General features: G+C 52.5%; 1 protein-coding gene across 1 annotated transcript in view; it reads left to right on the forward strand.

Annotated features, from left to right (window-relative positions):
• The first annotated feature begins 18,895 nt into the window (after positions 1–18,895).
• Positions 18,896–25,902, forward strand: part of KSR1 (kinase suppressor of ras 1) — a 145,456-nt gene continuing 138,449 nt past the window's right edge. Inside the window, exon 1 of the mRNA XM_084862753.1 lies at positions 18,896–19,518. Coding sequence (XP_084718879.1) covers positions 19,288–19,518 — 231 coding nt within the window. The 5' untranslated portion in view covers positions 18,896–19,287. The remainder of the gene's footprint in view (positions 19,519–25,902) is intronic.

Genomic DNA, 25,902 nt, shown 5'->3' on the forward strand with positions numbered 1-25,902 from the left:
GGCATGGTCCTTGGTTGCAGGTTCACCCTGGAAAGTTCCCTGGTGTCCTTTTCCAGTCCATCCCCCTCTCCTCAAAAGCAACCACTGTTCTGATGTCTATCGCTAGTGACTAGCTTGCCCTGTTCTTAAACATCATGAAGCGAAGTGGAATCGTACAGCGCGTACTCTTGTGTAAGGCTTCTTCTCCTCAGGATAACATGCTTTGGAGAGGCATCCACATCATCGCATGTACCTGCAGTTCATGACTGTTCATTGTTGAGTGAATAAAAAAATCTGATGAACAGAATAAACTGGTGAATATAATAGAATCAGGGACATAGAAAGGGAGTGGACTGACAATTCTCGGGGGGAAAGGGGTGTGGGAAGAGACTGGACAAAAATTGTACACATATGGATGAGGACAGTGGCTGGTGGTAAGGGCATGGGGAGGGGAACCGGATGGAGGAGAGCTATAGGGGAAAAAAAGAGGAACAATTGTAATAATCTGAACAATGAAGATTTATTATTTTTTATTCTATCTACCCAAAATATAATAGCCAGGCTTTTTATTTTGAGTCATTCTCAAGGATATAAAGTAACAACACATTGTGATGCTCGGGCAAGTTGGGTGGATTGAGACGGTCTCACCTGTGGAAAGGTGGAGACCTGCAATTAGGACTCCCAGAGGTCCACTGACTGCACATGGCCTCAGAGCAGCCCTCCTCTGATACTGGGGTCATAGGTGGACTTCAGTACCCTAGCCAACACTGGAACCAACATCTGTGAATAGAAAGCTTCCATCACTCCATATTGAGACAAATTTCCTAAAATAGATGACCAAGGAGTAGAGTTACTGAGCCAAAGGTTATATGCTTTCAAATGATTGAGTTATTTTCCAGAAGTTAATAATAGAGTATAACATGAATGCAGTAGCCATTATTATTATTTTCCTGTCTTGAGTTCCCTCCTTAAGGAAACTGCTGTTTCTCAGTCCATCTGATCTTGATGGGCTGTCCCTCCAGCTGTCCCCCTTCCCTGCAGGGAGCTCTCTACCTTCCATTTCATTGCTCAGGAGCTGTGGTGTGGCTGTGAGAAGCCCTTCCTTATACTGAATTGGCTTCTGCAAGCTCTTCCCATTAGTCATTGTTGTCTCCTGAGGACACCATGGAACATGACTGATGCCTCTGCTATGACACCCAGCAGAGCCCACCTCATCGGGACCTCTGACCTTAGGTGCCAGAAACCTGATCCCTAGGGCACTCTCCTGGGCAGAAAACACTGCCCTACACACACACACACACACACACACACACACACACACACACACAAGCACACACACACACGCTCACCGTTACACATGCACACACATTCTTCTCCCAGGAACAAATCATTTCCCAAGCAGTGCAGTCCATCTCTATATACCAAGCCGGGTCAGGGTGGGGCTCTTGTCATAAAGATCAAACCATGAGCACAATTCCCATCATTCAAGGCAGCCCTTTCTGGCCGCCCTGGGCCACCCCAGAATGAGATCCCGTCTAACCCCTGGTCAGCCAAGGCCCATAGAGGTGTCTCTCCCCAAACATGAGGGGCTTGTGCTCCAAAGGCTAAGACTTTTCCTCCCCCAACACAGAGGAACAAGGAAGCTTTGAAGTTAGAATTAATTTTTTTCCTAAAAGATTTTTTCATAAGTCTTAGATAAGTGTTTTAGATACTACTCAAGGGTCAAGTTACTGGGCTTCGGGCCCCCTTCTCCTCTTTCCCCTCCAGGATTTTCTTTTCTTTTCTTTTCTTTCTTTTTAAAAATAAATCTTTATTGTTCATATTATTACAAATGTTCCTCATCCCCCCCCCCCCCCCCCCATTGCTCCAGGATTTTCTGCAAGTAAAACGTTGTCCCTGAGCCCAGCCCCAAGTGGGGGCAGGCAGGGGAGTAGGAGAGACCAGTCTTCTCTCCGGGGCAAACGCCAGGGTGTAAGGTTCCAGCTCTCCTGCTTGTTGTTTTCCTATTATACCCACGTTTGTGCCAGGCTCGGTGAAGGAGCGTCCTGATTCTCAGATGCCAGTGGCGGCTCAGAACGCAGTGACCGGGGGTCACACGGGGACAGGCTGAGCTGGGATCCAACCCAGGGCTGGCTTACCCGAGTCTGGAGCTCTTGCGTTGGATTAGCGGCCTTTCTCACACAACTGCTCTCCACACAGTCTGCGTGTCAGCTCATCCCCCAGCCCACCACCCCGCACTCTTGCCCTGAAGCAAGCTTCTCCCTGTCCACCCTGAGTCTCTCTCGCCTGCATCCCTTGCCCCAGGCAGACAAGCACACTCCTCTGGCAGTCTCAGGCACTCCCAGCCACAGACATCTCTTGGCTTCTCTTCTTACCCAGGAACTCCATCCTCAGAGGTGGCGTTCCAGATAAAGCCCTCATCCCAAGCCTCCCCCCCACCCTTGCTATCACTTCCTGTTCCAAACTGGTTTCTCTCCATCTCCCGCCCCCTCCCCGGGTGACAAGGACGCTGCCAAATGGCGTTGGAAGACTCTGTTTCCCCTCTCCTCCCTATGGTTACTGCCACTCCCCCCAACCCCTCCCACCCTTCTCTCCCGCTCTCCCCATGGCTTTCTCCTCCATGGTAGCAATTACACATCCTTCATCACCTAATGTTTTAATTCTTTTTATATATATATATATATATATATATTTTATTGATTTTATACAGAGAGGAAGGGAGAGAGATAGAGAGTTAGAAACATCGATGAGAGAGAGTCATCGATCAGCTGCCTCTTGCACACCCCCTACTGGGGATATGCCCGCAACCAAGGTACATGCCCTTGACTGGAATCGAACCCGGGACCCTTCAGTCCCCAAGCCGACGCTCTATCCATTGAGCCAAACCGGTCCCTGCTGTTTTCATTCTTATTTACCTAAATCTAATAGTCCAACCCGTACTTTTTATTTGCTCTGCTCTGGCTTTCCAGAGACTCCCCTTTCCCATCTCCACCACACCCACCCTGGGCTTGTCTTGCAGAGGTGATGGTTTCTGTTAGTCTAGGGCAGTGGTCGGCAAACTCATTAGTCAGCAGAACCAAATATCAACAGTAACAACTATTGAAATTTATTTTGAGAGCCAACTTTTTGAAACTTAAACTTCTTCTAACCCCACTTCTTCCAAATAGACTCACCCAGGCTGTGGTAGTTTGTGGAAGAGCCACACTCGAGGGGCCAAAGAGCCGCATGTGGCTCGAGACTCACAGTTTGCCGACCACTGGTCTAGGGCAATGGCAATAATGCAAGTTCTCAGGCCTGAACGATGTGCCTTGCATTCTGCCCTGGTCATTTGCTGACTCTGGCTTTGAGGGACTTCCTTTTAACAATATATTTTTAATTTATCTTAGAGTGGAAGGGAGAGGGGGGAGAGAGATAGAAACATCAAAGATAGAGAGAATCATTGATCAGCTGCTCTTCCACACACCCCCACTGGGGATCAAGCCCACAAACCCAGGCATGTGCCCTGACCAGGAATCGAACTCTGAGCTCCTGGTTCAAAGGTCGACACACTCAGCCACCGAGCCACACCGGCTGGGCTTGGGGGAGTTTCTGACCCTCTCTGAGAATCCGTTTTCTGGTTTCTCCTTTTCTTCTCATTGCACTCTTGTGATGATTCATTGGGGTAAATATTTCACTCATTCCAAAAATGTCCTTTCTGAGCGATTGGCATGCACTGAGTATCAAGCGTTGCATCCATACCTCCAGTGTAGTGACTTACAATGAAGCAGGCCGGGTGCCTGACACACACTGGGTAAATGTGTGGTCCCTCCTCCCTCTCCACGGGAAAGGTCTCTTTATATTTATTTCACTGGAGAAGTTCCATCTCTCTAGTTTCCCAGGAACAAGCAGTCTCTGGTGTGGTTTTGCAAATTAGCAGATCCCTCCGCAGATGGCAGGCCTGCTCAGAGAAGCACACGGTGGGTACAAAGTCGCATGGCAGGGTGGTGGGCGGGTGACAAGGACGCTGCCAAATGGCGTTGGAAGACTCTGTTTCCCCTCTCCTCCCTGGCCCCTTCGTCTGAAGGATACGCCGGGCCTTGCTGCTCCCAGGATACCACCTCTCCTCTCCTCCTTCCTGGGTGCCTACCTTTCTCCTGCTTACACCTGCTCAAGTAAAAAGAAGAATCGAGAAACTGTGTATCTGGGACACCCCAGGGCAATTCAGGCATGGCTGGATCCAAAGTCCAATCAAGGTCTTCGGGGCACTCCTCCATCTTATCTCTTCTCTGCTTCCCTGTCCCTGTTGGTCTGAGTCCACAGCTGACCTTTTCTCCACCTGGCAAGAAAGGCGTCCTATGGAGCCCCAAAAAGGACATTTCTGTTTTCAACACAGTTACTACCACCATAAGGAAAGACCATCTTTCCCAGGAGATTTTAAGCAAAAAATCCAGGGGAGGCCTCTGATTGGCCCTGCCTGATCACATGCCTATTGCGGAACTAGTAGCTGTGGAGGTAGGAATGAGTGTCTATCTTCGGCAGGGTCAGCTCACCAGAACCTCACAAGATGAATTTCCTACTGGAAAGAGGGAAGTGTTACCATAGAGGGGGAGGGCTGTGAGACAAAACAAAAATAGCAGGTATTGGCTGTCCAAGCCCTGACTTCCAAACCAGCACTGAACCCACAGTTTCTGGCCGGGATGCCCGTGTCTCTTGTTCAGAGAAGGTACAGGGAGCAAAGAGCATGGTTATTGGGATCAGGAGGACCTGGGTACCAATTGAAGTTCTATGCCAAGAACTATAGATATAGAACAGTGTGACACTGATACAATTCCCCAATCCGCCAGAAACTCAGTTTCCTCATCTGTAAAATGGGGATAACAGTTCCTACCTCGCAGACTTACAGATTTAAACAAGCCAGCTGCCAAGTCCAGTGCTTGCGTGGAGGAGATAGTTAACCTGCCCCTGATCTCCTTGCCTTTGGTTCCTGACCTGCAGCTTGGCTTGTGGGTGCCAACTCCTGCCCCCAGACCAGCTCTGTCTGGACGTGAGGGCCCTCCTACTCCTCCTGCAGGGACAGAGTTTGCAGAGGGGCTCACTCTGATCGAGTGGCAGAAGTTCTCCTCAGGAGAGGGTGCATGTGGTTTTGTGTTTGTTTGTTGTTTCCATCCTGATAATAAATGCACAGGTTTTACACTGTCACAGAACAAATAGAACCTCGACATATGGGCCTCTATTTATGTGCTTGATTTAATGAAATATGTTTCACGTTCCATTATCTTTCGATTGCTAAGAGCGCTAAATTACTCAGGGACCTGCCTGCCTGCCCTCCCTTTCCTTCCTCCCTCCTTTTCTTTCCTTTCTTTCCTTCCTTCCTTCCTTCCTTCCTCCCTCCCTCTCTCCCTCCCTCCCTCCCTCCCTCCCTCCCTCCCTCCCTCCCTCCCCCCTCCCTCCCTCCCTCCCTCCCTCCCTCCCTCCCTCCCTCCCTCCCTCCCTCCCTCCCTCCCTCCCTTCCTTCCTTCCTTCCTTCCTTCCTTCCTTCCTTCCTTCCTCTCTCTTTCTCTTATCTGTTCTCTGTTCTCCTCTCCTTCCCTCACCTCCTCTCTTCTCCCCTCCTTTTTCCTCTGGCTCCTCCTCCTTCCTCCTCTTTCTCCTCCTTCTTCTTCTCCTCAGTCTCCCCCCCCCCCCCCCCCCCACACACACACACACCTTCTTTCTTCAACAAACACTCCCTTAGCTCACCCGTGCCAGGCCTGCACCCGGCGCCTGGGATGAGAGATGAGTGAGGCTGGGCTCTGGCCTTCAGGTGCTCACAGTTTAGGGGGTAGCTGAGAGGAGGACAACCAAACAGATGCCTCCAGTGCCTTGTGATTAGTGCCAAGGGTGTGTGTGTGTGTGTGTGTGTGTGTGTGTGTGTGTGTGTGTAAGGTCCTGAGAGGCCACAGGGAGAGCCTGACTCCGCCTGGGGAAGCAGGGAAGGCTCCTAGGAGGAGGTGTCCCTGGAGCTGAGTTCTGGAGGATGAGTTGGAGTTAACTAGGCTGAGTCAGGAGGAGGAAGGAGACATAGGTCAATGTTGCGATGAGCCAGAAAGAGTCCAGTACCCTGGGAAACTGCAAGGAATTATGGGAAACTCGAGGGAACACAATCAGCTCTGAGGCCCTGCTCTTGGCTCAGCAGGCCAGGATAGCAAAATCTTCCCATGGAGGCTCCAGGTTTCTCTTCTGAGCCTTCACTCACATACCCTTTCAGCTCTGGAGCCTGCTGATTTCCCACCCTCCCTAAGTCTAGGCAGGAAGGATTTAGCCTTTATGCACAATTCGGGGCTCAGAACAGAGAGGAGGGGGAGGGGGGGGAGAGATTTACAACTATTTCTGCCTGGCCTCTGCCTGGAGCCCAGGGCTCCTATCTCACTGTCCAGGAATCTCAGAGAAAATGACAAATGATTTTTGAAGGCTTATTCTTTGAGAAACAAGCTAAGGTATGCCTGGTAAAGAATCTAGATGATGTCAACAATGGACAAAGCTGGGGAGGAGGGATTGTGGGTATTCTTCGTTTTCTTTTTAAGATGTGTGCTTTCTGAGTTCTGTGTAATTACTGCTTTTGTGATAAGGCATAGGATAGATAAGGTATAGGAAAACCACCCTAGCCGGTTTGGCTCAGTGGATAGAGTGTCAGCCTGTGGACTGAAGTGTCCCAGGTTCGATTCCAGTCAAGGGCACATGCCCAGGTTTTGGGCTCGATCCCCAGTACAAGGTGTGCAGGAGGCAGCCAATCAGTCATTCTTTCTCATCATTGATGTTTCTCTCTCTCCCTCTCCCTTCCTCTCTGAAATCAATAAAAAAGAAGTTATAGGAAACCCTTTGCAGTAAGCAGAAAATAAAATCACATCTATAATAAAATTCTAGCTTTTAATAAAATATGCAGAGAAAGAAGAAGGGAAAGAAATAGGCTAAAATGTGAGCAGCAGTGCCTCTGAGGGCTGGGGTCATTGGGAGACTTGCCATCTCCGGTTTTCTAACTTATGTATGTTCACATCCAGATTTTGATGTGTCATGTGAACCCGTTCACCGAACAGCGTCCTACTTGGTCTCCTCGCTTCCTTCCCTGCACCATGTAGAGGCTTCCCACGGCCCCTGCTAGACCTAGCCGGTGGCCCCTGGAAAAAACCCCCATTCCCTGTGCCTAGTTAGCTCTTGTTCACCCATCAGGACTCAAAGTGCACCCCCACTTCTTTATTTTTATTTATTTATTTATTTTTTAAAAATATATTTTATTGATTTTTTACAGAGAGGAAGGGAGAGAGATAGAGAGCTAGAAACGTCGATGAGAGAGAAACAATGACCAGTTGCCTCTTGCACACCCCCTACTGGGGATGTGCCCGCAACCAACGTACATGCCCTTGACCGGAATTGAACCCGGGACCTTTCAGTCCGCAGACCGACGCTCTACCACTGAGCCAAACCGGCTTTGGCAACCCCCACTTCTTTAGAGAAGACTTCTGCAGTGGATGTTGAGGAGTGTCACCCAGAAGTCCCCTTTAGGGGCTGTGGAGAGGGCTGGTGGCTGACTCACAGAGGGAAATGCCCGGGCAGGAAGGGACTGTCTGTGGGTAGCCTACACCCACTGCCCAGTGCTTTGGAGGAGAAGCAGCGCGGGCAACGGAGGCCCAAATGCCTGGCCTTAGTTCAGATCAGCTTTCAAGGGTCATGTCCACTCGAGAGCTTGCTGTGGGCTTGGCTGAGACCTGTGCTGCTACTGCAGCTGATCCTGAGAGCTTGCCCCAAGAAATGTCTCTAACCAGCGGGGCCTTCCTTGACCTCCCAGACTAGGGGAGGTCCCTGAGCACAAGTCTCCTTTATGAGTTTTACACCCATTTGTGTTGTCTGGCTGATGTCTGTCTCCTAACAATGACTGTAAGATCTACAAGCATTCATTTCATCACATGGGCAACATGGCTTAGAAATATTTGTTGAGTGAACAACTTTATTCATCATCTCATCTAAAGCCTTAGGAGGCCATCAACTTGACTTAGGACTGCAGAATGCCTCGTCCATTTATTCATTCATTGAATAAATATTTACCAAGAGAAACTGGATCCCTATCTCTCAACACTGAAAGAAATTCCAGGTAGTCCAAGGATTTTTACATATAAGAAAATAAAACCGATAAAGGCCTAGGAAAAAGACAAGTGGGTTTTAGAAAATAATTTTGGAATACCGAGGGCCTTTATATGCCTGATGCACAATATTTAGAAAAGAAAAAGTTATCTCACATGATCCCATAAAATTCTAACCCTCTATAAGACAAAAATAAACAGCAAATTAACAAAGAATATTTGCAACACCTAGAAAAGACAAAAAGCTAGTTCTTCTAATTCACCAGGAACGTTTACAAGTCAAAAGGGAAAAGAGTGCACAAAAATGGGCAAGTATTTTAAAGAACGATGAGAAACATGATTTATATTCTAAGAAATGCAAACTAAAACAATAATGCAATATACACTTTCTGTCAGAATTGGCCAGGTTAGAATGACTGACAATATCCGGTCTTGGTGAGAATGTGGGTGCACAGGAACTTGATCCACATTGATTGGCAAAAAAATTGTTGTGAGCTCCTTGGAAATCAATTTGGCAAGATCTAGTGAATGAGAAGCCTTCACCTCTTTCCTGGCTCTAGGAATGTGCTAACAGCACGGCCAGGACATGGGTGTCCTAGGCTTTCACTAGTTGGTCCTAAATTGGCAGGGCGGGGGAGCGGGGGGCAGAAATGAGGGAAGCTGACAGTTTCTTATCAAGTCCCGGCCGGCCGTTTGGGGCTGGTTGCTGCAGCTTTACAGTCGAGTTCTGTTTTCCTATGTGGCTGGACCATGGTCTGTTAGCACATTGACCGTCTCCTCCCTCACAGTCACACTTCGGTAGCCTTCCCATGGCCCTTCCTGCATCTATTCTGGTTCTCGGGGCTCTGCTTTACCACTTATTTATTTATTATTTATTTACGTATTTTAAAATATATATGTTTTTGTTGATTTCAGAAAGGAAGGGAGGGAGATAGAAACATCAATGATGAGAGAGAATCATTGATCAGCCGCCTCCTGCAGGCCCCACAGTGGGGTCAAGCCCTGCAACCGGGGCACGTGTCCTGACTGGGGAATCGAACCGTGACCTCTGGTTCATAGGTCATCGTTCAGCCACCGAGCCACCCCTGGCCGGGCTGCTTTACTGTTTAAATCACGCTGGCCTCTGTGGTGGCCACGCTTAGGAGAGCTCCTCTAACCTCACAGCGCTCCCCCTAAGGCTGCCATGGCACTCCGAGCAAAAGCCAGTCTCCTACGTGTCCTGTCTTCTGGCCTCCCCAGCAGCCCTCACATGCCCAGCTGGCTCCTGTCTCAGCGGCTTGCTCCCTGACCCGGGACCTTCAGGGGGTGGCTCTGCAGCCTCCAGGGCTCAGATCAAACATCACCGGAACCTGCCCAGTCCTTGTGTATTCTTTTCTCTAAAGCACTCCTCACTCTTCCAGGGTATCCTCCTGCTTTACTGTTTCCTGGTTTTTGCCTCCCCCCGCCCCCTCCGCCCAGAACATCATCTCCATGAGGGTGGGGACCACATCTGTACACCGAGGCCCCAGCCCTGGTGCTGAGATTGGAACCTGCTGAATCGTGTGTGTGTGTGTGTGTGTGTGTGTGTGTGTGTGTGTGTGTGTTTAAGTTGAGCTAAAAGGATTTGCTAATGCATTGGATGTGGGGAAAAGGAAGAGAGGAATCAAGAATGACTCGAATGTTTTGGGCTGAGCAAGCGGCAGGATGATGTTGCCATGGTGTGAGATGGAGGGAGACTGCAGGAGCAGCAAGCTGAGTGAGGGGGGGACCAGGAGCTCCGTTTTGGACACACTGAGCTTGAATTGCCTGTTCGAACTTCCTCCACAGGGAGATGCAGAGAGGCAGGTGGGTGCTGGAGCTCAGGGGCGGGGGAAGCTTACAGAGGTGTTGGCTGGGTGAGCCCGAAGAGCCCCAGACCTGCCCAGGTCTCTGCAGTTAGAAATTGGGCAATGAGAGAAGGAGTAGCCAGTGAGGTGCAGTTAGTGTTCCTCAACTTCAGTTCCTTTGCAGTAACCGGGGATTAGCGGTTAATAGCACTTCCGTCCTGTGGGTGTAAGGACCCTGGGCTGTGTATTAAATGGGCTCAGAACAATGCTTGCACGTAGGACGTGCTCAGTATAGGTTAGCTAAAGATAAGCGCTTTCTCTCCAACCCTCTGGGGAACTGCTCAGCCTGGCCCGCTGGTCTTAGCTGGGCGGTGAGAGCTTCCAGGGGAGGGTGGCACCCATCTTGGCCAGATTGTCCAGGCGCCTGGCACCTAGGGCTGGCCGGGGCACATCGCCGACCCAGCGGGTTTGTGCCACAGACTTGGCTCCCTAAGAGACAGACAGAGCCTGGCTAAGAGAGGGAACTGTTCAAGGTCATGCCCTTGTGCCATTAAACAGAAATGTGACCTCATTGGATACTCCCGGATCTCAAAAGCCCCCGGAGATGCCCAGGGCACAGGGGGAAGATGGAGGTTTGCTGTGAAGTGGGGCTAGTGGCAAATATGTCAATCATTGCAGGGACTAACGTCTTCAGGAGCCCCCTCCCCCCTAGGCACCTGCCCACCTCCTGCACTCTAGTCCCATCCGGCAGAATAAGAATGTCAGTGGAAGACAATAAACAATCCTCTGACGGTGGCATTTTGGGGAGCACAGTTATCGGTGGGTGTTATGTTTAGGGGTGTGTGGAGGTGGCAGGAGGGAAACTTTTCAAGTCTGTCTTCCGTCTGCCGCGAGATTAGGGCGGTCTCTATTTCCCGTGAAGAAAGTCCGCCCAGGATCTTAAATCCAACTTAAGAAAGAGCTTTCTATTAATGAAGTTGGCTCATTTAATTCAACAACAAAGCCCAAGCCTTTAGGTCCTAAAGGGGTGTCGAACTCAATCAGAGAAGGGGCCAAAATCTAAAATCCAGCCTAAATCGCGGGCCGAATGGTTTACTGAACAGTCATAAACTGACAATGTCATAAACTGACAGCGGAGTGCAGTGATGACAGCGCGGTGCGGGCCACATTGCAAGGCCTGGCGGGCTGGATTTGGCCCGCGGGCCTTGTGTTTGACACATGTGCTTTAGGAGCACTTCCCTATGAGCAAAGGCCCCTGGGAGGGCTCACAGTCAGGTACAGAAGGCAGACGAGGAAACCACGTTTTTCAAGGCAGGGCTGCCCTACGGTGCTGGGAGCCTGGAAGACGTGAGCTGGGCCAGAGGCGGCACCTGAGTTCTGAGCGGTGGGTTGGATTACGTGAGTAAAGGTGAATATGGGGGACGAGAGAACCCTTCATCATCACTTAATTCCTCTGGTTTTAAACCTTGGAGCTGCCAATCACATCTGGAAGAGGTGGTGTTAAGGCAAACTAATATAGGGGAAAGGACTTCGGAGAGTTAACAAAACAACAATGGGCAGAAACCGGTTTGGCTCAGTGGATAGAGCGTCAGCCTGCGGACTGAAGAGTCCCAGGTTCGATTCCGGTCAAGGGCATGTACCTTGGTTGCAGGCACATCCCCTGTGGGGAGTGTGCAGGAGGCAGCTGATCAATATTTCTCTCTCATCGATGTTTCTAACTCTCTATCCCTCTCTCTTCCTCTTTGTAAAAAATCAATAATATATATATGTGTGTGTGTGTGTGTGTGTGTGTGTGTGTGTTTTATATATATATAAAACAACAACAACAACAATGGGACAATAGAAATACAATGCATTTTCGTTTCCATTCATTATACTGCAGTGTGGGAAGTATCTCTCGGCACTCAGATTCTGGGATTGGGCGTGTGTTGAAATACCTGGAGGCAGGCAATACAGCAGGGGCCCTGGGAAATGAAGAGTTCGGCTCCCGTGGATTTATCTAGAATTATAAAATCAGAAAACTGAGGAAGAAGCTGTTTGCATTTCAGCATCCATGCAGATTTTGTGTTTTGTGGTTTTTATTTTGGCTCATACTTGTGGGAGTGGGCACCATCATTTTTTCAACGCTTTGACCTTGGAAAGGTTATTACACTGTCTTCAATTTTTAGTCACGTCTCATCCCTTTCCAAACATGCTGCCAGACACAGCTCCTGGCCCTCCCCAATCTCTTTTGCAGGCTGTGACCATTGGGATGCTTCTGGAATGGAAAATCATATCATAGCTGTGGAAATGATGGCTATTGTTACAGTGTGCTTAGACTCAGAGGCTGAGAGCTTTGTATGCGTTGCTCACTTAATCCCTGTGACAGCCCTATTCGGGAAATGATGCCAGAGAACCTCGAGGCTCAGAGAGATAAAGTGACTTGCTTAAGACCACACCGTAAACCAGTTTTAGAAATGGAATTGAAACCTAGGTCTGCCTCAGCCCACAGTGCTGGTCCTTGGCCATTCCTCAGGCAACCTCAGAGAGGCTAGGGCCAGAGGGGCAAAGATATGATCTCATCTGAGTCTTCACTTCTCAAAATTACAGGATCATGATAATGGGACCTCGTCTACTTCCAAATCCGTGTTGTCAGTCCTTTGGGGCTGCTGCCCCTCCTCCATGGCTCTCAGAACACATTTCTTCCCTGTCTCCTTCGGCATTAGGAGTTACCACTCCTACCCAGTGCTGCCTGTCTCTGGGTGCTCAGCGTCCTTGTTTGTTTGTTTGTTTGTTTTTTTTTTTAAAAAATATATATTTTATTGATTTTTTTACAGAGAAGAAGGGAAAGAGGGATAGCTAGAAACATCGATGAGAGAGAAACATTGACCAGCTGCCTCCTGCACCCCCCCCACTGGGGATGTGCCCGCAATCAATGTACATGCCCTTGACCGGAATCAAACTGGGACCCCTCAGTCCGCAGACCGACGCTCTATCCACTGAGCCAAACCGGTTTTGGCCTTGTTTGTTTCTTTGACTTGCAAGTAGTCCCTTCTTTGAAGTCAGTTGAACCATTTGAGTGAAATCTGTTTCTTGCTAGGATCCTGATATATAAGTATGCTCCTCTTTCCTTCCTTCCTTCCTTCCTTCCTTCCTCCCTCCCTCCCTCCCTCCCTCCCTCCTTTCCTTTCTTCCTTCCTTCCTTCCTTCCTTCCTTCCTTCCTTCCTTCCTTCCTTCCTTCTTTTTTCCCCTCCTTCCCTCCCTTCTTCTTTTCTTCTCCCCCTTTTTCCTTCCTTCCCTCCCTCCTCTCTTCTTCCTTCCCTTCTCTTCCCTTCCCTTCCCTCCTTCCCTTCCTTTCCCTTCCCTTCTTCCCTTCCCTTCCCTTCCCTTCCCTTCCCTTCCCTTCCCTTCCCTTCCCTTCCCTTCCCCCCTTCCCGCCCTTCCCCTCCCTCTCTTCCCTTCCCTTCCCCCCTTCCCGCCCTTCCCCTCCCTCTCTCCCTCCTTCCCTCCTTCCCTCCCTTCCTCCCTTCCCTTCTTCCTCTCCCTGTTTTCTTTCTTTCATGAAGGGAGATACTAGAACATGTTTGTGTGCAAATGCACATAACAGGGAAGAAAGGAGGAAATGATGCGGCAGAGAAAAGCAGGGCCCTTGCTGAGGGGAGGCCTCGAGGCTGCTGGAGGGAGAACATCCAAGCAGAAGGTGGTCGGCCCTCCGCTGGGACAGGATGCCTCTTCTCTGGCTACAGGAGGGGCAGGAAGCATGGGCACAGGGCAGGAGGGCTGGCAGATTTGGTCGGATGGCTCCTGAGTGCTCAGTGAAGGAGGAGGAGTGCAGGGCACTCTGCAGAGATAGAAGAAGTATGCAATAGCCACCTCTGAGCACAGGAAAATAAACTTTCTAGGAAAGGCTGGCCGGCTTGCCAGGCCTGAGGAGTGCCAATTTGAGGTTTGTGGTCATGAATTTAAAGAACAGCCCATCGGCAGGGCTGTGTGCTTCCCTCCAGCATCCTTAGCTGCTCTGGCTCAGGCGTGGAGAAGCCGAAGGGCTGGGTTTTACCGGGGGTGGACTTCTTAGCCAGGTTCCTAGGGTGGGAAAGGGGCCAGTTTATGGAGGAGGTTGGCTATGGAGTGAGAGTCACGATGCAGTGTGGAATCTATACCAGGTGAGGAGGGAGGGAAGGCCATGAGCCCGTGACAGCGGAGAAGGCGGAAATGACGTGGATGGGAGGTCCTGAGGAAGCCCAGGGCGGAGGAAGCTGGAGCCCACAGCGAGGGGGAACGAGATTGGGAAATTGGGCACAAGAAACCACAAGGTGGGGGAGCGTGTGGCATACCCCGATGGCTTCCGAAGGGCAGGGACTTGAAAGTGGAGGAGGACACAGGGTTTGGAGAGGATACATGGCAGCAGAGAGAGCACATGTGTCACCTCCTGCCCTTCCCTGGACGGGTCCCCCTGCAGCTGCCAGAGCGGCCTCTCCTGCCAGGCCGCCTGGAGAAGCCCATGCCATCATGGGTGTCTTCAGCGTTAGGTCCCAGAAGGCCGTCTCCCCCCGTGGCTCCTTCCTGGGACCTGGCCTGGAGCTCCTTCCGACCACACTGCACGGCCGGTGGCGATGTGTCTCAGCTGAGCCGCTCAGGGGTCTGTATCCCTCCAGAGACTCTGGTTTCTTCGCCTGAGAGATGCAATCCATCATTTGTTTATTGAAACGTGTGTTCAACCCTGCTTTGTCCCAGATCCACTTTATTTCCTTTTCCCCCCACTCAGCCACCTCTTTTACAGCTGAGGAAATATAACCTCCGGGAGGTGAAAACCGGATCCTAAGAGTCTGTGAGTCCAGGAAGCTCACTATCCAGTTAGGGAAACAGGCAGGGAGCAAACCACACAGATGCGACGTGTGCAGGGTTCTCAGGGACTGAGGAAGCCAGAGAGACTGAATCTGCGGGGGGCAGTGTGGGGGCAGGGACCCAGATCTTTGGGGTGAGTGGAAGGCAGGGCGGGCAGTGGTGACAGCCCGAGCGGAGGCCTGGTGACGTGACACTCCAGTGCGGCCCAACATGACCCAGGAAAGGCAGTGGGACCAACAGGCAGACAGGGTTCCTGATCTTGTCTGCAGTCCTGGGGTGCACGGATACCCTAAAGGGGCCCGCAAACCCCCCGAGGTTGTATCATCATCGTGAGTCTGTGTGTGTTATATTCTGGAGAGACACACTTTGTTTTCATCAGGTTTTTAAACTGGGACACAGGCTCCGAAAAGCATGGGATAGCCAAGGAGCTTGGAGAGGAGAGCAGGGCCAGGGAGGGAAGGGGCTCCAGACGCCGCATGTCTAACATGCTCCCAGGCAGGCGGCGATGTTGGACCACGTCAGGATGAACAGAGACTGAGAAAACCCCCAACTTCCTGCCCACATCCTACTCCAGCTGGCCCTCGCCCAGCAATCCGGAGCCATCTCCAGCCACTGCTCCCTCTCCTCGCACCGGCCCTCGGCCCTGGTTCTGTTCCTGGAGCTGCCAGGTGGCTCCTGCCCCAGGGCCTTTGGGCGTGGTGTTCCCGTTGCCCAGAAGGCCCCCTTTTGGAGAGCTCGGAGGGCTTGCTGCTTTTCTTTATTCAGGTCTTAGTTCCATGATCCAAGAGCACTTCTCAGACCGCTTCATCGAACGAAGCACCTTATCTCTCGGGAACTTGCTGTCACTATTTGCTTTTCCTCCTTCATGGTACTTCCCGTGTTGACTTGTTAACCTTCTGTCTCCGCTCTCGTGTTGGTTACCATGACGAAGGACCTGGTTTCCTTCATGCTGGGCCTATCTATCACAGAGCCTGGTACGTAGGCACCCTTTTCATGTTTGTGAAGCATGAAACGTGAACACGAACATGCTTGCCTGGCTACTGTGGTGTTGAGATACATGCAGGGGAGTCCGCCCTGGGAAAACATAGAGCCATGATACTGGAGGTGCCGGAGGCAGAGGGGAGGGAGGAGGGAAGGAGCCCACTTTCTGTGCCGAAGAAAGTCCTAAGAACCTGGAGCTGGAGTTGAAGCCAAGAACCAACACATAATCAATGAATTTATTTAACTGGAAGAGACTCACTCTGGAAGGTGGGAAGGAAAGGAACGAACATTAGTTCAATGAAGTAAGGTATGTGGAACAGTGCCTGGCACATAGTAGGTATTTATCAAATAAATAAAAAGAAATAGGCTAACTCTTAGGTTGTGACCATCACTTTGCATAATCGTCTCTATTCATCCTCAGACATATACGCTCCCACTTGCCCATGAGGAGAGGGACTGAGCTTGGAAGACTTGTCCAAGCTCAGACAGTGGTTCAGGGACAGAGCTGAGCATCCCAGTCCCTCAGACAGCTCTGTTGAAAGTTGCAGTCACTGCATGGCCTGTTCCTCTTCCCCACAGCACCTGTCACCACCTAACATCCCTCACATTCTATTTATTTGTTTATGGTCCATCTTCTCCTACCAGAATACAAATCTCTGGTTCTGTTCAATATTCTTTCTCAGAGCCCAGAACACAGAGGCCTGCTGCAAAAGCAGACACTTAATGGCTGTTAAAAGGATGAAGGGAGGATTCTTTCAAAACATCTTTGCTTTCTGCAGCTCTAGGACAGTGGTCGGAAAACTCACTAGCCAACAGAGCCAAATATCAACAGTACAACAATTGAAATTTCTGCTGAGAGCCACATTTTTTTAAATTTAAACTTCTTCTAACACCACTTCTTCAAAATAGACTCGCCCCGGCCGTGGTATTTTGTGGAAGAGCCACACTCAAGGGGCCAAAGAGCCGCATGTGGCTCGCGAGCCGCAGTTTGCCAACCACGGCCCTAGGAGGCAGTTCTGTAAATGAGTGACTGAAGGGAAACCCAAACCCAGCCGAGAAGGCTGGAGTGCGTCTGAGATGGACCAGGAAGGAAAGCTGTGGCTGACTGACCGCTTGCAACAAATCCGAAGTAAGACTGTGTCCCCAGCAGAGGCACCGGCGGCATGGAGCCTGGCGGGAGAGCGGCCAGGGAGCTGGGGTCTGTCCAGTCTCCAGCGCTGACACCACTGCCATGGTGGCCTCGTAAGTGTGGACTCCACAGGCCGGCAGTTGTCCTCCCACATAAAGTGGCTTTGGGAGGGGGTGGGGGAGATGTGTTGACCAGGCCCCCTGTGACAATTGCAAGCTTGATGCACACACATGAATTGGCACTTAATCAGGACATCTCCTGTGAATTGAGTTAGTGTGAATCAGTCGCTCGAGCCTGGCAGCTCTGGCTACTGAACACATGAAGGTTCCAGACCAGCCAGGCTGCTCTAAGGACCTTCCTCCCCGGCCCCCCACTGTGCCAAGGCTTCTTACCGTTCCGCCCCCAGACCTGCAGCATTAGTATTGCTTGAGCCCTTGTTAGAACACAAATTCTCCGGCCTTGTCCTCAGTGGACGGAGGGGGAGCTCTGCGGCCGGGGTCTGTATTGAGGGAGCCCTGTGGAAGATTTGACCCACTGCCAAGTTTGAGAACCACTGTCAAGCAGCTTCTCTTTCAGGGCAGTGACTACTCTGCTGCATGAGGGTGGGGTGGGGTTAAGGGAACAGTCAGGATTTCGGGGGGAGGGAGAGAGAGCTTCATAGATACAGCACATAGAGGCCTGCGACCAATTGAGTGCTGATTGGATTAGTTATTCTTGTGAGAAGGGTCAGGATTTGGGGAGGAACTGGGAAGGAAGACCCTTGAGTTTCAGAAAATGTCCAGAGGAGGGGTTCGTGTGCAAAAGCACATTTTAAAGTTATCATGGTTTTGTTTTACAGACCCAATGTTTTTTTTTCAAAATTGCAAATGATATTGAAGGAAGGGGCACTGCAAACTGTCAGCCAGTACTGACTATATTCTATGTACTAGTTTCGGTGGAAATAGAATGCTGAGACCCTACTTCCTGGCCAATCCTATTCTGGGGGGGGGGGGGGAGGGAAGGAAAGAAAAAAAAGGATGCAGACAGAGGGAACCTATTAAACTGGCCCAAAAGATAGGAGAAACAAACTTAGAAAATGGGTTGCATAACTTTATGGAGCTCTTCCAGTGTGCCAGGCACTGTATTTGGCTCTCTGAGAGGATACGAAGATAATGTAGCCAGCTGCTTGGGCGGCCAAGGAGCTTACAAGAGAGAATATTCAGAGGACAGAGATTTCCTCTGGTTGGCAGATGTTGGATGTGTGGGACCTTTGACCAGCGTCTTGGTTTTTTTTTTTTCTTTTTTTTTTTAGTTTAGCCAGCTAAACGGAGCACATTCGAAGTGGTAGGCGCTCTGGAGGGGTGAGGGAGGGGATGGGATGGGGTTTGAATGCTGGAGGCACAGAAAGGCACCCGTCCAGTAGCAGTACTGTGCCCGTGCCCCCTGCTTCATGGAAGCCTAGGAGACAGGTACGGTTATCACCCCAGCTTTACTGATGCGGAAACTCAGACACGGGGAAGAGAGCTCACTTTGCCCAAAGTCACACAGCCAGGCTGCACTGGAGACCGAATTTGAAACCAGGCATTGGCTCTAGCTCCCAAGGGCAGGACAGACAAATCAATGTGCCGCCCCAGGCGTCTGGGCTGTGGGCTGGTTTGGGGCGACACCTATTTTGGTGGGTGAAAAGGGCCCAGAAGAAAGCCCTTCCTCCTTCCTTTCTCCATGCCTGAGCATTTATTTCCTTTGGCATGGAGACAATCCAGAGTCCAGTTCTTGACGAACCTGCTACAGGACAAGCACTGTAGGCCCCTTCCCACTAGATGGCGGCCCCTAAAGCCCACATAGAAATTCTGGAACCTCCACCACGGTCCCCATCTTTTAGGTTTTGGCCGCGGCTGAGGAATGGCAGGATGCAAAACCTCCTCGGTTTCAAGGGGCACCCGGCCCCTGCCCCGCCCCATCCGGGGGTCGCGGGAAGCCCCTGGACTGGAGGCCGGCGCGGGGGACAGGGATGGGCGGGGAGACGAGGCTCCCAGGCTCTGGGCGCCCGGGGGAGGAGGAGCCAGCGCGGAGCCACTCCCGGGACACGGAGCAGGTCGCTCCCCGCAGAGCCTGCATCTGCGGCGGAGGGACCACCCGGCTCCGGACATAGGGCTCGCTGCGGGCGGGTACCTTCCGGAGGCGCCTGCGAGAGGCAGGTGCACGGCGCGGACTACAAGTCCCAGCATGCCCCGCCGCCCTGACCCGGCCCCTGCTGCCACTTAAAGGCTCCGGGAGCCGCAGCCGTCGGGTCGCCGCGGCTTTCGCTTTGCCGCCGCCGCCGCCGCTGCAGGGCGGGCGGGAGCAGCCGGCTCTGTCGCCGGCTCTACTCGCGTCCCTTCTCCGGCAGCGCCAAGGGGCGCTCCTCGTGCAACCCTCCCGGCTCGGGCATCCCCTTCCGCGCCCGCGCCCCCCGGGTCCCCCGCCTCAGCCACCCCGCGGCCCCGATGCCGAGGCATGGATAGAGCGGCGCGGCGCGCGGCGGCGATGGGGGAGAAGAAGGAGGGCGGCGGCGCGGGGGACGCGGCGGCCGCCGAGGGGGGCGCCGGAGCCGCGGCCAGCCGGGCGCTGCAGCAGTGCGGGCAGCTCCAGAAGCTCATCGACATCTCCATCGGCAGCCTGCGCGGGCTGCGCACCAAGTGCGCCGTGTCCAACGACCTCACCCAGCAGGAGATCCGGACCCTGGAGGTAACGCGGCCGCGGCGCGGGGCGGGGGTTCGGGGACCAGGGCTGGGCCCGAGAAGGCGGGGGTCAGGGGCCCCGGGAGCGGCTCCCCATACTCTCCCTCCTCCCTCTCTGTGCTCCTAGTCACTCCTTTCCTTGGTTGCATCCTTGAACCCGGGTCGCCTGGTTTGAGGCTTCCTCTCCTTCCTCCATTCGGTGATGCGGCAGGTTGAGGACCCCAGACCAGCCAGCCCCTCACCTTGGGCGCGGGCATTGAGCGGGGAGGGCGGAGTGGGAACTGGGGTGGAGGCTCGGGGAGCCGGTGGGTGGGGTGGGCTGCGCGGACACCCCCTGCCTCCTCACCTCCGCCCCCTACCCCATTTGCAGCTTGCAGGGCCGCAGGACACAGCCTCCCACTGAGTCACACGCTGGACTTTTCCCTGTGTGACTGAGCCCGGCAGCCGTGGGCTGGGGTGACGGGTGACGGGGCCGGGGGTGGGGTTGGGGGGTGTCCCCCTGAAGTGTGAGCAGAGCCCCGGGCTCTGTCATCTCGTCCCTTCCTTCCCTCTCCTCCAGGTTCTTGGGTGCCGCCTTTCAAAAAAAGTGTTTGCTGAAACTGCATTTTCTTCTCTTCAGGCATTTGGTACTTTCCACAGCTCAGAGTGTAATTACCCACCGGCTCCCCCCCAAATCCTGGATTTTGGTTTAGGGAAGGATTATGCTGGGGAACAAGCCTCTGGCGAGAAGATGACACTGTGTAAGGGCCTCTGGTGGAGACAGCCTCCCGTGTAAAGAAGAAATAAGATATGCCTGCCCTCCTCTCGAATGATAGCTGGGAAGTGCAGTATTCAAAGGATTTGGAAGAAGGGTTGCCGGGTTCTCAGAAGGGGGAGTCACCCCCCCCCCCACCCCGTACCCCCATACACAATAGAGGGAAACGGGTGTATCCCCACTTGCTTTTGTCCAGAGGCGGTGGAATCCAGAGGCCAGTGAATAGCTAACTCCGACTGGAAGAAGGGGCTCCACCTTGCATTGCCACATCTGGCCTTCTGCAGATCTGGGGATGTTTTGTTTTATTAGAATCTTAATTTCTCATCCGTCTCCCCCCCCCTTCCCCACCCCGCCCCTTATTGCTCATTGCCTCCGCCAGCTGTCATAGGGCCAGCGGTGATTTGTTGTAATTATTACAAGACCCAATCCTCGGTGCACACCATAAACCGGAATCCCTGTTTGATCCAAAAATGCTCGGCGGTGACTTCCCTCCTTCAGCTTTATTTTCTTAAAAGCTATAAAACCAGGCACATCAGAAGCACGCACACGCACTCAGTGCTGGCTATTAGAATTTTTGGTACAGTTGCTATTGCAGCACTGACCAGGGTTTTGTTTAAAAAAACAACAACAACCAACCAACCAACCAACCGACAACACCCCACACAACTGTCCCTTCTGCGGGCTTGCTGGTGTTTTCCGAGTGGTGAGGGCTGCTGGTTTGTGTTTTTGCCCAGGAAAGTTCAGTTTTTAAACCGACACCATAGGGGGCCCATGTGGCTTAGTCCCGGGAGGGGAGGGGTCCTTGCCCTGCAGTCTGTGCTGTTGGGATGGGAGAATGTTCTCTGTGCTGGCCTCTCTCGGATTGTCCTCCTGTCTCTCTGAAGTGCTCCCGGTTCACAGAGTGGATTCTGGAGAGCCATTCGCTGTCCGTTCTCTGGAAATGGCGCTCTGCCTTCATGGTACCCTGACTTCCAGGGTCACTCGTTTTAACCGAGGTGTGGCATCGGGACACCCCCAGAGCAGCCAGCTGTTTGGGTCTCTGAGCTGGTTTACTCAGTGGCCTTCCTCCTGAGTGTTTTTTGGATGGTCCATTCAGGCGGCCAGAAACCCATCCTAAGGCCCGAAAAGGGATTTGCAGGGTGAACTGGAACCAATACCCAGCGCTCCGCCCTCTCCATGGTCTTATGGATTCAGGTCCACACTTCTCCACGGAAAGGCGGGACTCAGGCTGTTTTGGGGTGAGGGGATTTAGACCCCCAGCAGCTAGTTTGGTCTAAAGGCCTCATCCTCACCTAAACAGGGAGGCCAGACTGGGTCTCGGTGCCCTCCTGTGGTTTAAGGAAGGGGCCTCAGTGGGGTTGAGTCAGCGTTTGTTATACAAACCCCTGTTTAAGAATATCCCTGTTTAATAAACAAAAGACCAAACTCAGATACAGACAACAGAACGGTGGATGCCAGAGAGGAAGGGGTGGGGTTGGGGAGAGGTCAAAGAGGGCAAAAGGGGGTCAAATACAAGGTGACACTTGGGTAGTGAGCACGTAATATGCAGATTATAAAGTACACCTGAAATTTATGTTTTTAACCAATAAATATTACCCCATTATATTTAATTAAAATAAAAGACTAACAAGAAAAAACCAAAACAAAAAAAGATTATTTTCTGCTTAAAGATGGTTCTAAAGTCCAGATTTACTAAACTGATGAAATAGAGGGCAAGTTTATGACTCTGAGAACCCTGACAGGGGCAGTGTGACCAGGGGAAGAGCCGTGGCTTCAGTGGCCAGTCTGAGCTCTGTTTGTGTGACCTCGGGCAAGTCCCATGACTTCTGACTCTCAGGCTTCCTTATCTGCAAAATGGGCACCAGACTGCTGAAAACCGCAGTGTTGTTGTGAGTCTGTATGTTCGTACTCTTTCTACTGGGAGATTGTTTATAGACTTTCCCAGTGCGGGCCCAGTGGCGTTCAAACTACAGGTCCCCTTTAAGGGAAGCTACTACTTCTTCTTTTTTAAAAAATATTTTATTGATTTTTTTACAGAGAGGAAGAGAGAGGGATAGAGAGTTAGAAACATCGATGAGAGAGAGTCATCGATCAGCTGCCTCTTGCACCACTCCTACTGGGGATGTGCCCGCAACCAAGGTACATACCCTTGACTGGAATCGAACCCGGGACCTTTCAGTCCGCAGGCCGATGCTCTAATCCATGAGCCAAACCGGTCTCGGTGGGAATCTACTTCTATAACCGGCTCTTACATCCCAGCGGTGGCGGGTGACACAGGCTAGGAAACCCTCCCCTCAGCCTGCGGTGAGTCCCATGGGACCGTGGTGATGTCCACCCTGGTTTTCTTTCCTGCTCTGCAGTCCCCCTCATACCAGAGACAGTGCTTGCAACACTGGATTCCTGGCTTTTGGAAAAGGGCCTGACTGGAGGTTGGCTTTCGCAACCGCACCAGACTTCTCCCGGAATCTTAGGAACTCCGGCCCGTCCTGGCCCTCACTAAATGAGCGCTCGTGGGAGAAACAGCGAGTGCGATGGCCTTGGGGGTCCCTGATGCCGGCCGGCTGGGCCTAGCTGCTGCCCCCTGAGGTTACAGACCGTGCTGGTGTGTGGGGGTCCGCGTGTCCAGCTGCCTGGGATGACTGTCTCCGTATAGTGTCCAGTTTGGGTCCCAAAGAGTGGAAGGAACCAAGGTTTAATGTTTGCCTCCTACCTGCCAGCCGGTGCGCTGAATCCTTCTCCGTCTGATGAGATTTCTTGTAATTCCACTAATGCTTGTCACACACAGTTTTCCTCTACGTGAGGAGGGGCGGGAGAGGGAAGCTGAACCCAGAGCCTGACTCTGTAAACAGCGGTTGTGAGGCCGCTTCATCCCAGGGAGCCTGTGTCCCATCTCCAGCAGACCCTCCTCGGGGTCTGAAGGACCCGCCGAGGCAGGATAGAGTGTTTTCATTCCTCAGATGTGCTCACAGAGAGACTGCCAGCCGGCCTGCCAGCGAGGCCTGGAGCCCGCACCGGTTCATTCCCTCACGTATTCCTCCTGTCTGGGCCGAGTCTGGGCTGGGCGCTGGAGAGACAGTGGCACCCCACAGAGATGCATGCTTTGTGGACACTGCAAACGTTGCGCTTTCCTGCCAGCCTACTAGTCCTTCCCGGAGACAGGCCTTGCACCCTCAGTCTCCCCACCTGTGCTCTTCTGGAGAAAAATCCCCCCTAAGTAGGCTGATCTGGAGAAAGGGCCCCCAGAGGGCCTTTCCCATTGGCTTTGCTGGGGAGGGGACATCGGGGAGCTGGCCGCTTCCCCGGGGACCCTGCTGCTACTGGAAGGATCAGGGAGGCCTGACCTTCACTCAGCTCTGCTGGGGCCGAGGTCAGACCCCTGCTGCGCGGAGGGCCCGCGCTCTTCCTGCGGCCCCTCCCCCTGTTCCCCAATCCTCCGGAAAGGGAAAGGGATGCCAACTGTCCCCACAGATCAGGTCATCGGGGCCGTCATGTGATGTATTCGCTCCACAAACCTTCAGTTATTTCTGACTTGCCTGCTGAGCTCCTAGCGACAGCTACCCTGGCAAGGATTCTGAGGCAGGTAGGATGCTCTCCAGGTCTTTGGGGGACACTTTTCAGTCTAATGGGGGAGCCAGGCAGGCAAACAGCAGCACCTCCAGTGCCCTGGCTTGCCAAGAGTGCTTAGGAATTGGGAATGTGACTGAACGGTTGGCCAGACGGATCTCCTGGTGTGTTTTTTAGAGAGAGTGGAAGGGATGGGGAGAGACAGAGAGAGAGAGAAACATTGATGTGAGGGAGACACATTGATTGGCTGCCTCCCACATGCGCCCTGACCAGGGCCTGGGATCGAGCTTGCAAACGAGGCACGTGCCCTTGACCGGAATCAAACCCAGGACCCGTCATGCTGCAGGCCGATGATGCTCTATCCACTGAGCCAAACCGACCAGGGCGTGACCTCCCGGTTTTAATGAGGAATATTTCCAGTCTTGATGGTGACTTGTCCCAAGTCCCAGTTCCCTGGCAGAACTGAGAGCGAAACCTGGTTTCCCTTTCCCCACCCAGCCACTGCTTGGAGTGCGGCCTTTCTCTGCTTCCGCGCCATCCCCGTAGTTGTAACTGCCCGCTGGAGGTTTTAACTCCTGCAATCCCCGAAGAGGTGCAGAGCTGGGCGCTGGCCCCTTTGGTGTCAGCTTTCGCCTTGGCAACTTTTTCCTCGATGAAACTTGCCACCAGCATACCTTGGAGGTTGCCTGGCAAGGGACCTGCAGTTTCCCCGAGCCTGGGGAGACCTGGGCGATGCTGGAGGGAGGCCAGGAACCCAGGGACGGCGATAGGAATGCCTCCTCCGCTGGGCTGGCTCCAAGTCCAGGAGAGCTGCATTGCACACCACGGGCTGCTGGCCCTGCCTGCGGGCTGAGGTCTATGGACAGACTGCAGAGGCCCTCGCCCTTGGTGGCAGTGTGTGCAGTGGTGGGGGAAGTAACAGAGTCTGTGGCCAAGGCCCCTAAGCTGTGCTTTTTAATAACACAGTCTTTCAGAACAGGCTGGATAGAACCTTTTCCTCCATTCAGTTAGAGCCGTGGTCGGCAAACTGCGGCTCGCGAGCCACCTGCGGCTCTTTGGCCCCTTGAGTGCGGCTCTTCCTCAAAATACCACGGCATGGGTGAGTCCATTTTGAAGAAGTGGCGTTAGAAGAAGTTGTTTAAAAAATGTGGCTCTCAACAGAAATGTCAATCGTTGTCCTGCTGATATTTGGCTCTGTGGACGAATGAGTTTGCCGACCGCTGGGTTAGAGGGAGAGCTGCACAGGTGCTTTGGGGTGATGGGATTAACTTGTGCACCGTGAGGGCAGAGAAGGGACAAAAGACATCCTTGGCCACCTGTTCCGTGTTGAGCACTCCGCTAGGCTCCTGGCACCTGTCGCCCCATTCCACGCTCCCAAGGACCCTATGAGGTTTTAGCCCCTTTTTGCAGATAAGGTCACTGTGGCGCAGAGGGCCGAAGGGACTGAGTGGGTAGGTGGTTGTACGTGGGTTGACTGGTCTTCAGACTTCACTTTCGGGACTTCCCAGTTACCCCTAGAAACCACGCTGGGGGATTCTGGTCAGGGTCATGGCTGCTGAGCCTGAGGAAGTGGCCAATGAGAAGGGCCGGCCCAGGGGCTCTTGGCTTCATTCCAGATGGCTGGGCCTGCCGGTGGCCACCCCAGGCTGTGCGGCCTCGGAGCTCAGGCTCAGGGCTGCTTCCCTGCAGTGCAGCCCCAAAGGCAGGCTCTCAGAGGCAGGTCCGTGTGAGCACAGTGATGCCACCGCCTGGTGCCGGGCTCATTCTGAGAAACGAGACGCTGCTTAGAGATTAAGTTACTCATCATTTTTTTAATGGATACCTGCCTCATTCTTTTTGAATAATTCCTCTGATTAGCAGCATATTCTATACCTTTTTGCTTTTTATTAAAATATTATGAAATGCACTTAATGATACATGTTCACCATAAAAAAGAAAACACAGGTGAATAAAAGACAATCACCCACCCTGCCACCTCTCTGAGTTAGCCTTTTTTTCATGATAGCTAATATTTAATATGTTTAATAGAATCCCTTGGTTTGCAAAATATGTAGATCATTGCACACGGCTGCT

Source organism: Pipistrellus hanaki (assembly GCF_964339955.1).
Source record: "Pipistrellus hanaki genome assembly, chromosome: 16".
Lineage (NCBI taxonomy): Eukaryota > Metazoa > Chordata > Mammalia > Chiroptera > Vespertilionidae > Pipistrellus > Pipistrellus hanaki.